The sequence below is a fragment of the Vanessa tameamea genome, chromosome 25, assembly GCF_037043105.1.
Source record: "Vanessa tameamea isolate UH-Manoa-2023 chromosome 25, ilVanTame1 primary haplotype, whole genome shotgun sequence".
Lineage (NCBI taxonomy): Eukaryota > Metazoa > Arthropoda > Insecta > Lepidoptera > Nymphalidae > Vanessa > Vanessa tameamea.
The window spans coordinates 6114634-6129939 of NC_087333.1; the positions used below are offsets into that span (position 1 = coordinate 6114634).

The 15306-nt window shown below is 30.9% G+C and overlaps 3 protein-coding genes and 1 long non-coding RNA gene across 5 annotated transcripts in view; 2 read left to right on the forward strand and 2 right to left on the reverse strand.

Annotated features, from left to right (window-relative positions):
- LOC113391499 (RNA-binding protein pno1) overlaps positions 1-15306 on the forward strand; it is a 269552-nt gene that overhangs the window by 157587 nt on the left and 96659 nt on the right. The gene's annotated exons all lie outside the window — the stretch shown is intronic.
- Positions 191-2562, reverse strand: LOC113391512 (uncharacterized). Its single transcript, XR_010309666.1, has 4 exons — positions 2264-2562; positions 1407-1574; positions 748-820; positions 191-442 (listed from the first exon to the last, which is right to left on the reverse strand). It is a non-coding gene; the product is annotated as an uncharacterized LOC113391512 (long non-coding RNA).
- Positions 5075-8120, reverse strand: LOC113391511 (dolichol-phosphate mannosyltransferase subunit 1). The gene is made up of 5 exons (XM_026627499.2): positions 7930-8120; positions 7655-7865; positions 7334-7524; positions 6614-6697; positions 5075-5795 (listed from the first exon to the last, which is right to left on the reverse strand). The coding sequence occupies exons 1-5, from the start codon at positions 8055-8057 to the stop codon at positions 5660-5662; spliced, it is 750 nt and encodes a 249-aa protein (XP_026483284.1). The 5' UTR covers positions 8058-8120; the 3' UTR covers positions 5075-5659.
- Positions 8610-11879, forward strand: LOC113391513 (NF-kappa-B inhibitor-interacting Ras-like protein). 2 transcript variants are annotated; one of them, XM_026627503.2, is made up of 3 exons: positions 8610-9060; positions 10351-10520; positions 11473-11878. In XM_026627503.2, the coding sequence occupies exons 1-3, from the start codon at positions 8850-8852 to the stop codon at positions 11731-11733; spliced, it is 642 nt and encodes a 213-aa protein (XP_026483288.1). In that variant the 5' UTR covers positions 8610-8849; the 3' UTR covers positions 11734-11878. The 2 variants fall into 2 exon arrangements, with proteins under 2 accessions (XP_026483288.1, XP_026483287.1); XM_026627502.2 differs by having other exon boundaries at positions 8823-9072; positions 11473-11879.

Consider the following 15306-nt stretch of genomic DNA (forward strand, 5'->3'; position numbering starts at 1 on the left):
AATCATTTTTTAGAGTAAATCAGTTAAATATAGTACAATAAGAAAATATTTTTACAACTTTAGTATTGGTTTGTTAATCTAGCCAATATGGATGTGTATTTAAATTATAACAATTTTTAATTTAGAAAAACCACATATAAAAAAATATATTATTTATTTTAGGCGTAAAATTAAGTATCATATTTTTTTCATATCAACAAATATAAAAACATTTTTACACAGGAAAACCTATGTATATCTTTAATAAATTTAATAGCTTCTTAAGGAAATCGTTTTGTACACCGACTGGTATTTCCACATACTTCTTATTATTACTTTCCACTATATTTTTATGTTCTCCATAAAACCAACTGGGCAGTGGTGAAGGGGGGTTTATGAAATAGTGGTACCTCATTTTCTTAGACGTCATTATCAAAGATGTGAAGGGTCCGATGAAATACAACTGAAAATATAAATTATAGTATTAACAAGTACAGAAAATATTGCTATGTACTAACTAGGTAAAAATATATGAAAATTGGCTACCAAGCCAAGATTAATACACACAATCTTTGAGAGATGAGATAATAACTTAATTATAGAATTAGGCATAGATCGTTCACATACATCTCTCTCATATCGCTCCTCACATACTCCAATGCTCCATCCATGTCTTCTTAGATCATCCTCTTTCCTTTCGCTCTACGCTCATATTCATCTCTATTTTAGTTACGATGCTTTAAAACTAAATTTAAAATTATACGTTACCTTCAAAGATTTTTGTTCATTTCTAGGGACGATTTCACTTACATAGGAATTCGGCTCGCTTAATTGATTCATGCTGTAAATATAAACCATTATTTAATCGTCAATATACCTATACTCTATTCAAAGGTGTATTTTAACGGTGGGCCTATGACGGTTTTATTGATATCAGATCAAATCAAATCATAAAAATATAAATCAATAATATAGACCTATGTAGTAGCATAATACTGATTTATCGAATGCAACATTTATCAATCCGCAACAATTATTTGATAGCAACAGTTGCTATGCTCTAACCGTAATAACAGGTGAAAAGCCAAATAAACAACATCAAATTTACGCAATATCATTGGTCGAGAGCTCGATTAATCTATGATATTCACTATGGATTTGCGAAAAAATGGCGTTTTGAACGTCGATGAAACTGTTATCGGAATTTTGGAAGTAAAATTAAAGTGGATATTTAAAGTGTAATAGTATTGTATTATAAATACAGATATTTTATAAATGAACTCTTAGTAGTACACAATATAGCCGAGTTATTAGCAAATCACATGAAATATGTAAATTTAAGGTTTGTTTATTTATATTCCTACTTCGATTGGAATAGGCTATAAATGCAGTTAGTCTAAATTAAAATAATAATAGTAAATACTTACAAAAATTTATTCAACAATACCAAAATTTCATTTTTAATGCCTTTCAAATTGTGAATATTAAAATTTGCTTCAGAGTTTTTATTTTTTCTCTCAATCTGCTTGTCGTCTACAGGCTGTACCTTTTCAGAATTTTCCTTATTTATTGTAATTGATCTTTGGAGTTTGTAGCTGCAGAATAATGAAAAATATCGATAAATATAAAAAAAAAAAACATTATGGTCAGGTCCGGCCTTAACCATCTAGGCACCCCGGGCTGTATTCAGCACCCTTTTATATTAGACTAGGGTCAGACTGGGAAAGTCAAAGGTCTTTAGAAATCGTGGACTTATTTTTATCCGGAAGTTTGTATTGGTACAAACTGGGCTAACTCTCAGGCCATATTAAAGTGGAAATCTGTATTCGATGGAAAGGCAAATTCTACAAGACTGTCTAATTCCGGACAGCTCAAACCAGGGCATCAGGTCGTATAACAAGCCAAAAATGTTATCCAATTATTACAAATTTTGTAATAAGCATTTATGTGCGAATGTACTAGCGTAGTTTAATTTTTTATTTTGGTTATCTGGCAAACGCGCAGGAAGCTCATCTGATGGAATGTGACTACCGTTGCCCGTGAACATCTGCAACACTTGTACTTGGACTTGCAGGTGTATTGCCGACCTGTAGTAATACTAGTTGTCGCCCACGGCGTCACTGGTGCTTTAGGGGTTGGTCGTCAGGATATAAAAAAGCCTATGTCCCACCACCAAATTCAGTTCAAGGTTTTGACCATGAAAGCGTGACAGACAGAGTTTCATCCGCATTTATAATGACGTAATATGGTAGTATTATAGGTAAATTAGTAGTTATGTACTTACTTTTCAATTGCCGGACAAATAATATTATTGAAAACTTTCTCGTCAGCTTTGCTCGCTAAATATAATCGCTGAAAATCTAACGAATCGTCTAATAAATTAAGGATCCATAATGTAACATTTGATTTCAAATTTATATTGCTCTCGGTTCCTTTTAATATTTCCGACGACTGATAATCATTTCTTTCAAATAGTTTGAGCTGATTTTTTGCTATTTTAGCATTTGATAAGGAGACAAATATCAAAATTGATGCTAATTTTAACATGTCTGATTGGTATACTATTATTTAAGTGATTAAGTAGCCGCTAAGACAATTGTTCAATTAAATGTGTCTACAGCTGAATAAATAGCAGCGATGCCCAAAGTTTTATCATAATCAATTTTTTTTATTTTATTTTATTTATGACGTCAAACGGGCCAGAGGGTCACCTGATGAAAAGTTACTACCGCCTACTACTACTGCTACTACTACTAGCTTGATGTAGGTGTAGGCTCTCTTTTTGAAGGTTCCCAAGTCGTATTTGCTCGTAAAAACTGCCAGCAAAAGCTGGTTTCACAGAGTGGTTGTGTGAGACAGAAAATGCCTTAGAAATCGTGCTGTTGTGGATTTTTGGACATCTAGGTGGTTCGGTTGGAACTTGGAATTTTAACGAGATGTCCGAAGGTGAAATTCAGCAGCCGGGATTAATTTCCGAACATTTGCCGTGAAAAATGCGATAGAAGAAGAAGATACAGAGTGATCCAACATCTCGACGCAAATCCAAAGGATCAAGCAGATCGGTTAGGGCTTGATCGTCGATTATTCGACCCGCTTTGTGTTGAATACGGTCAAATGGATATGGTGCTGACTCGTATCTTGCGCATCAAAGACATGCACCACTTTTGAATAGTAATCTGGAAGCCTTTGTGCGTGCGTCCGCAAACATGTCTTAACGCCTGTAACGCGTTTTGCTGCGATGTTATAACATCGGAGCAAACCCCGCAACGTTCGGAGGTTATAGTTGTAGAAGACACGGAGGTCACAACTAAATGTTACAAACATAATCATAATCTCTGTACGATTAGTTGGCTGTAGTAGATACATCTTGAATAAAATAATGAAAGGGGATGAAGGGCCGTGTCGGATTTGTTGCTACGTCGGCATTTTGAAAGCCATTCTCCTGATTCGCCTTGAGAATGGCCATCTTGGACGAAATATATCGGTAAAAACATAAGTTAAACTAAAATATTTTTAATGTTTATTTTCTTTTTATTGCTGAATATTAAATACCTATTTTACATAAGTATTAACATGCTTATCAATTAAATTAATGTTCCATTTTAATTATATAAAAAAAAATTATGTATTAAAATAATAATGTTAATTTGGGAAGCAGTGTTGTGTGAGATTATTTACTCGAGTCTATGTGCTTGTACAATTCCTTTAATAGAACAAAAGGTTTATTGGCGTTTATTGCTGTTATAAATGTTCTTTGGATACGACCTTTTGGTATGGAGCGCTGTATGATGTCAACTATAAGCAATGCCATCGAGGCTATTTTTTATTTTTGTGCTTTTTTACAGCAAATAGTAGTGCTTAAATTAGAGCTTAAAAATGAGTTTTAATAAAGTCATGCTTGAGTTTTGGTAATAGTCATGACATAATACAAGTGTACCATTTGAAAAGTTATAGAGTTATAGAGGAGATCAATTAGATTTACTTATTTAATACATTATTTAAGATTTTTTTTTTTTTGATAACTTTATTTTTTATTACTTACATTTAAAACTAAATGATTTATATTGAACCAATTATTACTCAATAATACATTGCCTATATACTTATTTAGTTTGTTTTGTATCAACTGTAAAGAACGGAAGTATCGGCAGTGAAAAATATCACGAATATCTTCAACATAGAAAGAATGTTCTTTTATAAACACCAAAAATAAAAATGGACTTAAATATGAACCTTGAAGAACACCATTTTTTTAACGGAAATCCTGAAAACTTTAAACTATATTATTTATTACAGGCATCGGATACAACTAATTATGACTAAGAAGCTATATTCAGTTGGCGACCTAGGGATCATTTAGTACTGTCAGTCGTGCCAATTTATTTTATGCGGCTCATTGAAATTATACATAATCAAATTATACACTACACTATTTACTTAGTGGTGGGTTTTTCTGCAACCCCGTCTGGGTGGGTACCACCCACTCATCAGATATTCTGACGCGAAGCAGCAATACTTGGTATTGTTGTGTCGCGGTTTGAAGGGTGAGTAAGCCAGTGTAACTACAGGCACAAGGGATATATAATCTTAGTTCCCAAGGTTGGTGGTGCATTGGCGAAGTAAGGGACGGTTAATATTCTAACTGCGCCAATGTCTATGGGGGGTGGTGACCGCTTAACATCAGGTCACAGGTGCCCCATTTGCCGGTACGCCTACCTATTACATAAAAAAAACGAAGTAACAAATTGTTGCCGTTGAGTTAAAGACGACATTTTTTTTTCTATCTATAATTTATTGTATTGGATAATATACTTAATGCTGACTTTAAAAGTACCAAATTTTCTTAAGATGGAATTAGAGAAGAAAGATAAATTTCTTGGATCTCTCGTTTAATTTTAAACTGCAATAAATCTATTCCTATTTTGAATTTAAGTGTTTTGTCGACAAGATAATTTTGTTTTCTATTTTAAAATATTTATCAAGTATTGTATTTTAAAATCACAAATCAAACATAAGTTAATATTAAGGATTGGTTTCTAAAAAAAATATTTCAGAATTTTATCAGTAATGTAGACTGGTTAATAAAATCAGAGAATGGGTTACAACATTTATTAGTCTCAACATAAAAAAAAAACATGAGTTTGCTTAAATATCGATACATTTTTAAATATCTAATAATTATAAGGAAAAGGAAGGAATTTGTACTTAGCTATTCAAATTTACATTTTGAACCAAAAGTGGGTTTCATTATAACAATTATATTTTTTCTTACATTTTAGTCAGCTCTTTATATGGAGACTTCATGCAATAGACGAGAATGTTTACGGGCAGTCAGCTGTCGATATGCCAATGTATGCACAGCCTAAGGACAGTAGGACTTCATGGCAAGCTCTAAGTAATTTGGTTGATACAAAGTGTTGTGTTCTGGTTGCTAAGGCCACAGTTTGTCTATTACTCGAAGTCTGTTACAGGGCAACATCTAGAAACACTTTAAAGTATTTAACTATTTTGTATTATGATTGCAATAAAACAAATACCGGTGGTTATTCCATTAAACACAATCTCTCAACTTATTTTTACACTATATTAGAAAGGGATAGAAGTATCTTTAGTTCTGTCAAATTCGGTTAAGAGATTGTGTACAATAGAATTTGTCTCAAACTTCAAATAAAACTGTACTTTATGTGGTAGCAAATAAATACAATAATGCTTTAGCAAATTGCAAAATTTCTGATCCACCAAGTTTGGACTCCCCATACACACGATCGACGAATGTAATTGGCACTTCTCCTATGGTGTAGTCTAACTGCCTCGCTCTGGAAAAAAAGAAACAAATTTAGTAGAAACACAAAATAAAGAAATTAATAAGAACATTTATTAACATGAAATCTTTAAGTAGACAAGTAATAGTTCATTTACAATACACCCCATAAAAAAAATGTTAACGAAACTTTACTTAACTGATGACATTTTTAATGATGTCTAACTGGAATTATACATAATATGTATAATATATATCCTAGAATGACAGATAGACATGATAGAGTGCAGTATATTTCGGATGTAAGCTCTCAGTTAAAAATGCAAACCTCTCAAGACAGAGGGGACTAAGTCCAATAACCTTGATTGACAATTAATTATATATTTATAATCAAAGTATGAAACAGGAAAAGAGGTCGAAACATTTCAGAAAGCCACACAGTCTTAGAAGTAATCCCTCAGATACTTAGTGAAAAAATTATTCTAAATGACTGGGTTACATGCCAACTCTACTTGGTAGAATATATATTTATAAAGTGGTAGAAGATAGTCTGTTAGGCTCCACTGCTCTTTTAATAAAAGTGACACATCTCAACATAAAAAATAAAATAAATAAATGATACAAGAGTTCATTAAATTAATTAGTAAATTAAATACTACTAAAAACGTAGGACATATCTCGAACTGATAACATCCTTTTTTGAAGTTGGTAAAAAATCTTATGTTAAACTGGGAAACAACTAAATATTACTATTACTAAAATGGTATTTTGAGGGGAACACGTATAGCTATATATATAAGACTATATAAAGGGGGTTAAAGTAGAACTAAATAATTTGTATATACATTATTAAATCAAATATCAAATAGTTACCGAATGATCATCTCCATTTGGAAAACATAACCCTTGGACACACAGCTGTCTATCAATTTCTGTAGTATATCCTTTTTGTAAAGCCTGCAATTAAAACATTAACTAAATAACAAAATCTTTCATACCTCTTACTAGTTGAATCTTTTATTTTGGTTCATTAGAATTTGTTTATATTATTTATATTGGAGTACATAAAATTATCTTCTTTATAAATGAATGTTTGTATGTTTGCCTTCTATTTTTTTCTAAGTATTCATCCCGTTGTGATGAATATAACATTTTTAAAATATTCATTATATTCAAACTTTTAACAAAAAAAATACTGTTATCTTCACAGAATTAAAAATTATTTGTTACATTAATCTGAATCATTCAATTGTACATAATTATTGCTATTATATTTGTTAATACTTTCTCAGTTTAAATAACACATCCATAGACAATATAATTTGTACCCTCACCATATATTCTACTGCTATAGCAATACTTAGTACTGTTGTGTTCCAGTTTGAAGACTGAGTGAGGAGTATTAAAGTTACGAGGAATAATTGATCACCACTTACCTACATTGTTTGCCTACCAATGAGATTATTATTTTTTTACAATGCATGATACTAGGTCGTCCAAATTGTGTATTTCTTTGACCACATAGTAATTTGTATTTAAAAAGAACACTTTGCCAGTTTGAATTCAAGATGTGCAATTATGATATATTCTTACCTAAAAGAACCAGTCAAGTCAGAAGCATTAGGCCTCAACAAAAGTTGTGTTATAAAGTTGGCTCCCCTTGAAATTAGTTTCCTCTTAAAATCCCATCCATAAACACCACCACCATCCTTGTAGCGAGTACCCGATACAAGGTCATAATCATGCTTCTTCTGTAGTTCTATGAACTTTGGAATGAATTGAGGCTGAAAGAAATATATATTTCTGTACACTTTGAAAAAAAAATGATATTTATTATTTCAAACAATAAAATATTTAATCAGTAAAAAGAAGGGTTATCTTAATAGTTAAGATTATATTGTAAACAATTATTACGTGGTGACTTAAATCTGAATCCATGATGATAATAAAATTGCCTGTTGCATGTTGCATGCCATGAATATAGGCAGTTCCAAGTCCCAACTTTTTTTCTCTCGGACGTAATAATATTTTATTTGATCCATATAGCTTCTGCAGTTGTTTCGCCACTTCCAGTGTACCATCTGGGCTGCCATCGTCGATGATAATAACTTCGTAATCGTAGCAGCTAAAGATATGAAAAATTGTAAATATATTTCAAGATAGTCATCATTTATTTAAATAACATTTACCTATTGTCGAGGTATTTAATTATTAGCCATATTATGATCGGTAGGTTCTCTCTTTCGTTGTAAGTCGGTAATAATATGGAATATTTATCACTTTGAGTAATTTCTGAATCTAAGGCCGTGGTCGCCATATTGACGTATGTCAAAACTCAAATTGTCATATATCAGTAAACATTGAAATGTATTCGTGTTTGGTCGAGGAAACGTGGAAATTTGTTATAATTAAGTACATATACAAAAGGTATAGAATTATTTCAATATATACAATTCCTATATCGTAAATTATTCTGTAATTGAAATATTTTCAAGAAATATTATATTCTGCCCATTAATTAACCGTAATGTCAAATGCAAATAAAAAATGACAAAATTTACTAAAATGGATAAAGACTAGGATAATAATTTAAGTTGTATTGACGACAACTTAAGAAAATAGTAACTTTTTAGATATAATAATTATGATAATTGTATATTGCATATAAATCACAAAAATAAAAATAATTCTAATCTAAGTAATCTAATATTGATGATTTTTACATAAATTAAATTGATCATATCTCAATTATTAACTGAATGCAGAAAGTTTTTACTGGAAATAGTAATTATCCATCATTACGGAGTGTTTCATTTTACGAAATTAATTATTAAATCGTTGACATTATTTTACGAGGAAGCTTAAACGTCAAACGATATTGACTTTTCGATTTGTCAGTAAATATTTCTACGATTCAAAATTTTTAAGTGTATAAAAAATGATCAAATAACTTTAAACATTATGCCTTTAAAAACAACTATTAATTCGTACGGCCTAAAGGGCAAATAACTAAAAGAAAACATTTTAAAAGTTATTTATTTAAATCATGTCACTGATGTGAAAGTAGCAAAATTTTTAGCAAAACGACTCTACTTTTATAATAATAAATATGGGAAAAACAAGCAAAGTAGTCGTATGTGGAATGAAAGGCGTTGGTAAAACTGCAGTTTTAGAGCAGCTTATATACGGAAATGTTAATTTAAAATCATCTTTCTACCCGACAATTGAAGACATATACGTTGCGAATATAGAAACTGACCGTGGGACTAAGGAACGCGTATGTTTCTATGATACCGCGGGCCTGGAGCCTCCTCTTACAGGCGAGTTGAAAGGTTTAGTTGAAATTAGTTTTTTTTTTATTACAGCCTACTGCTTGAAGTTTTATTAAAAGCTTTTCAATTAAGATTTGATAAAATACTTTTATGCACCATCCTTGCCACTTATTATTTAGCTCTGCTGTATTAAAGTGCACTTACATTAAGGACATAGATATATACAGATAAAAAAATAAACATATTTACTAGACTTATCAGCAATATAATAAAAAAAAAAAATGTTTTAGAAAGTAAAAATTATCAAAACATATAATAACAGCCTTTCCATGTTAAAGTTTGGTTTCGTTTGGAAATATCGCTTTATTTGTTCCTGCTGTGTATTTAAGCTTTTTAAAAGAAAAAATCCTAATATTGTACTATAACATAATAGACATTACCTTGTAATAAATTAATATCAGTTCTGTACCGTTTGCTTAGCAATGGCTTCATTTCTCCACTTTTGTATTATATACATTTAAGTTTAGTTATAAATAATCCATGTTGATTTACAATGTTCTTGATGATATAGATTATATTTTAACATACTTGTACATATATTCAACTAAGCTGTTACTCACATGTTTAACTGGGGATCAAATAGGGATATGATCAACCAAATTCGAAAAATTTAAATCTTATAACGATCTAAATGAGTTCTGTGCCTTTTGGTCAGTCTTCACATCAGTGCAGAAGATTTTAAGTGATAGAAAAAAATATCATTTCATATATTCATAACAAAATGGCTTAAATAAAAATATGCTTTTCAAATTAAATTGTTCATTAACTATAATGTTTATTTAATTACATTTAAAATTTATAAAATTTCTATGTAACTTATTTTTTTTTTTATAATTTAATGGTGAAGAATTTGCCATAGAAATAAAACAAGAAAATACATAATACTACACATGAACAGTTCTTCGAAATAATGGTATTATTATGTGACAATCATAGAAACATTTATCTATACTAAATAAAATTATAAATACGAAAGTATCTCTGTCTGTCCGTCTGTCTGTTCATCTCTCACAGTTAAACTACTGAACTGAACTTAATGAAATTTCTTATGAAGCAAGCTTGAACTCCAAGAAAGGACATAAGCTACTTTTTGTGTCTAATACCTGACGAAAAATCCCCTAGAATGCGAACTAAGAAACAACTAGTTTCTAAATATAACAATAAAATTTGCAATAAACAATGTCTTATATTTATTCAGCATGAAGCTATCTGAGTACAGCTTGGAGAAGAATACCAAATTATTATGTATAAATTAAGGTTCTTGACTTATTTGAACAGGTCCACCACAATCACCGACGATGCAGTTGACAGCCAATCAAGTTTTGCAGCGTCACTACCTTGGATTTGCAGAGGGATTTGTCATGGTATATGACACTACCCAGCCAGAATCGCTTGATGTATTGATGTATTTGAAAAAGGATATCGATAGAAATAAGGATAAAAAGGAGGTAAGTATTTAGTTATTTTTGTTTGTACATCAATTGTCTGACTGCCTTTGTTGGTCCAATGGCTAGATTTAAGGCCTCAGGTCCTGAGGGCATCCCAGTTCGGACCGATAAAAAGTGATAAGATTTTTCTATCAAATAATTCTCGGAATGGTCTGAAGTTGTTTTTTTATCTACATTCCGAGTAGGCATATGACTCCCCTCCACCTGGTTGTAGGTGGTAATAGAGTCGAAACGCGAAGACGGCCAATACAGCGAGAATGAACTGCACTAGTCGTCTCGCCATGCCAGCCCGCAAGATGCCTCTTCACGCCTCGTTTGAAGCGTTATAAGATGAGGGGAAAACGTGTGCTGGCAGAGAGATCCATTTTTTGGCGGTGCGATAAAGATAAGAGTTGCCAAATTTCTTCGTGCGCGATGGTATCGATGTCACAGTTAGCCGATGACATCACGAGCCAGTACGCGTAGATTTGTGAAGGAAAAGGGAAGCAGGAATTAGAGAGAATAATTCCTCAGAGCCCTCACTGTGAATCGATAGAAAATGCTCAGCGACGCTATTTCTCGGGGCAAATGTAAAGGTTCGAGGGTGTTTGTGATCTTAACGTCGCTGATACCGACCGCACTAGTTGGAAGTCTATACACTCCCGTGCCTCGGAAAGCACGTTAAGTTGGTCATGAGCTTGAACTCTTTCCGGTTGTGTCGGATTAGTTGTCTGTGTACCTCAGTGCTCACACATACTTGTGCTCTATTATATGATCTGCGTTGTTGGCTGGTCTCCCTTGAGATTAGCCACCGAGCTGAAATAGTTCAAGACGACATCATCATTATGATACTTTTAATTGGTATCGACTTATTTCTTTTATAAGTGAGAATTTCTCGTTTCGTGAACCCTTCCCTGTAATAGTTTGTTAAGAGTACTGTATACAAAACAATGTCATTATTTTTTGTTGACAGGTAGTGATGCTAGTTATCGGCAACAGAACAGGTCCTGATGACATCAATAGCCTCGAGAATACTTGCTCGAAAGCCGCTAACTGGTGTGCCAGAGAGAAAATTCGCCATTTTGAGGTAACCGCCATGGACCGTCCGTCCCTATATGAGCCTTTTATATTTATGACGACGAAGTTGAACCCTGTACAGAATAAAACAGCCTTTCCTCAACTTTCAACTCTTAGCAAGTTAACTCAGAAAAATAATCGCAGCGATGCAATTTAACATTACGTTTTTAATCTATGCCCCTTCTGTTATCAGCCTTGAGGTTCTGATTGCTGGCAACATTGGAAACGGTTTTAATATGCAAAGGGTGATTGTCTAAATACTTCAACCGTTGTTCTTGGATATCCCAAAAAAAAAAAAACATTTTATCCTAAAAAAACAAAGACAAAAAACAGTGATGTTGATCCAATGGAAATTAAAAAAGAATAATTATTACTTCAATAAGAAAAATTGTGGAATTTTTTGTATGTCATTTAGTATTGGCACTAGAAACATTGTACAATGTTTGAACGAAATCGCCCTTTGTGTACAGCTGCGGAAAGAACCTAAGGATATTCGTTCCAAGTCATACCATTGCTATAAAAAAAAATGATAAGCTTTAAGCCTTTCATACAACCAGCGGCGGCCTTAGGCCTTTGCCGAACGGGGCAATCGCCCGGGGCCTCGCTCTTGCAGGGGCCTCGCGCAAAAATCCAAGCAAAATTGAAATAGATTTTTTATTTAAAACTTTTGTTTTTGATCCCCAGTTATTTAAGGTTTATATTTAAGGTTATAAAATAACAGTAAATTAAAATAAAGTTAGTTAATTAATTCATTAATTCAGAACATACTATATCGCGCCTCGAAACACTTGAAGATTGGTTTTTTAATCACATAGTACTCGGCCAATGTTTTAATAAAAGATTTTAGTCTAAGGAAGACGCCAAAAACATCATTTTAAAAAAAATATAATTTCTTTATTTGTTAACTTTGTAATTATTTAAATGTAAAATATTTTAAAAGTACACAAATTTTATTTATTTGTATAACTTTACCATCTCTCGTCAAACATAACAAATACCTAAACCAAACAACCAGACCTACTTTCGAATCACATACATACTTTTCACCGAGGACAAGGGCCCTCGCAAAGACCTACCGCTCGGAGCCTCGCAATGGGTAAGGCCGCCGCTGCATACAACCACATGTTATCGGCCAAAACTGTCTCAGTAGTTCTTATCGATCAAGAGTCTGCACAACACAGGTTTAAATATTATTTTTTTTATAAGCACCTTTAAAAATCTTAAGATAGTGATGAATTATCTTTTAATAACAAAAAAACTAATTAATTAATTAAAACTTAATAACAAATAAAACTTTTAAAAGAGTGGTTATCTGGCAGCCGCGATAAGATATGATTTTTGTTAATTATCATATTGGACTTATGTTCTATTTTCATTGTATCAAAAAAAAAAAATAGGAGTTTGAGGTTAATATAATTGACATATGTGTTTCGCGCCAAAATGTATTATAGTTAAAGATAGAAATATTAGTTAATTCGGAAGACATTAATTATTAGTTCTTTTTAAACACCTCATAATCAACCATAGTTGGTTATAGATTTTAATTTATTAAGACTTATTAGATGTTCTGTATTCATTTATGCTTTAAAATAAAAATTGTATTAAAGAATCTCATGTATAACATTGTGTTATCTATGGTACTGCAATGACATTTTATTTTCTTAGTCTCACTCTTGAAATACTTAAACATTTATGTACTTAATTTATAAATAACCTACTGTATACAAAGTATTTTTTAATGGTATAAGGACAGTGAAATTGATGAAACCATAGACAATTGTAGATTTAGTTTGCTTATGTATGGTTTGAGGGACTATTTTATTCAGTATTATTTTCTTATTATTTACAATTTATCGTTGAAAATACGAAATAACTTGTAATGTATAGCATTAATAAAACCAATCAAATGCACGCTACTTATTTGTATAATATAATTTAACAAATTATATAAAGAAAATGTTATGATATAAATATAATTTCTACGTTATAGCACTCAGGATTTATGTAGCTCCTTAACAGTGAGTTTTTTTTATAGAACTTTATCATACGTTCTGGAGATTACATATTAACGAAAAAATGCTACTTTTATAAATATATATATATATGTAACATATAATTTTATTATGTCAAAAAGTCTGACTAAATATGAAAATTAATCTATTATGAAATTTGTTTTTTACTTGTCGTCTAATAGGCGGGAGAGTAACTAGTAAAAATCAAATATTATAATTATATATTGTAATGTTTGTTTGTAAAACAAATAATGTAAAGATTGCTACAATATGATACAATTTCCAAATTTATTATATAAAATGTCAATAAATGTAATTACGTGACTGTCAAAAGTAATTTTATATTGAAATTTTTTTTTTTTAAATTTAGTACGATTTTATATCCAAATTTAAATCAATGTATTTCCAAAGTTTTATTTTAATACCTATTTTATATTTATTTTTATTAAATTATATTTTCTTCTTCCAAAAATAATTTGATAAAATAATCATTTCTAAAATTTGTACAATGTTTTCAAACAGAGGTATTATTAAAAGCCCCATTAATCTTTCAATCATCTCACCATATTAATAATGTAAGGGGCATAGATTATTATTAATAAATGAATTATTCGTAATTGATTATTATTAGGCGTGCTACGTTGTATCTTCGCTTGAAATTTATTGAAATAAAATAAAAAAAAGTTATTTATTATCTGTCAAAATCTCTTCGAAGTCTAATCGTACCTTTTTATGATGCTTCTAATATGACACTGAAATATTATTAAAAATAAAATAATTAAATCATACACGTAACGTTTTTTTGCGTCTGAAACGTGTCATTAAAACGTTACCTACGTAATATTAAAATACTGCAATCGAATTATATGTTGAATTTTTTCTCTTGCTCAAAGAAAATTCGCAAAAAAACGAATATTATGAAATCTTCATTTTTTTATATGTTTTAGTTATATGTTTATCAATATTTCAATTAATGATTTGTAATAATATTTTATTGTTATGTACTTAACTCGAATATTAGCTATGTAAATGAATTTTAAGTATTATTTATTTAAATTATTAGTGCAATTGTTTTAGATAGTAAGAATTTAATGTAACTTAATAAATTGATATAATCAAAATATTGACTTTTAATCGTGTTTTCTCTGTAAATTATTACACTGTGGATAAAATATTTTTTTTTTAAATTTTTGTTTAAGAACGTAACTAAACTTGTCCTAAGACGAGGGCGTCTATATGATATAAAAAGCATTGTAATAAAATTATCTCGCCGATATTTTAAATATAAGTCACCAGCTCATCAATGATCCTACATTAACGGTGGGATTCCAATTCTGAATATTGTTTTGATTGTCTAAAGAGACGTAACATCTTAGTTCCCATGTTTGGAGGCGCATTGGCGATGTAAGGGACGCTTAATAGTTTATTTACATAGGGTATCTAGATAGATTGTCGCACTAAAAAAGAAATAAATAAATTAAGCCAATTTTATTATCTTAGTGCACGTGGTAGGGACGCTTAACTTTCAATAAACGTCACGCTACTTTACTAGTGTGCGTGTACTTAGTGGCTAACTGTTAGCCACTATTTTTTATGCGTCCTCAGCTTCAAAAGTATCTAGACATGAATAATCAAAAGTTTAAAATGTCTTAGAGGGCTAATGCTTCCGTTGAGTTGGCTCATATGCCAGTCGGCGTACTTATATACCTAAATAAAAA

Bases quoted from the DNA above. Each gene is read 5' to 3' on its own strand.
- LOC113391511 (XM_026627499.2), bottom strand. From the start codon at position 8,057: ATGGCGACCACGGCCTTAGATTCAGAAATTACTCAAAGTGATAAATAT. The intron at 7,525-7,654 runs GTAATAATTGTT...TATTTCTTTCAG, and splicing joins ATTCAGATTTAAGTCACCAC to CCTCAATTCATTCCAAAGTT. The intron at 6,698-7,333 runs GTAAGAATATAT...TTTTAATTGCAG, and splicing joins GACTTGACTGGTTCTTTTAG to GCTTTACAAAAAGGATATAC.
- LOC113391513 (XM_026627502.2), top strand. From the start codon at position 8,850: ATGGGAAAAACAAGCAAAGTAGTCGTATGTGGAATGAAAGGCGTTGGT. The intron at 9,073-10,350 runs GTTTAGTTGAAA...TTATTTGAACAG, and splicing joins TCTTACAGGCGAGTTGAAAG to GTCCACCACAATCACCGACG. The intron at 10,521-11,472 runs GTAAGTATTTAG...TTTTGTTGACAG, and splicing joins GAAATAAGGATAAAAAGGAG to GTAGTGATGCTAGTTATCGG.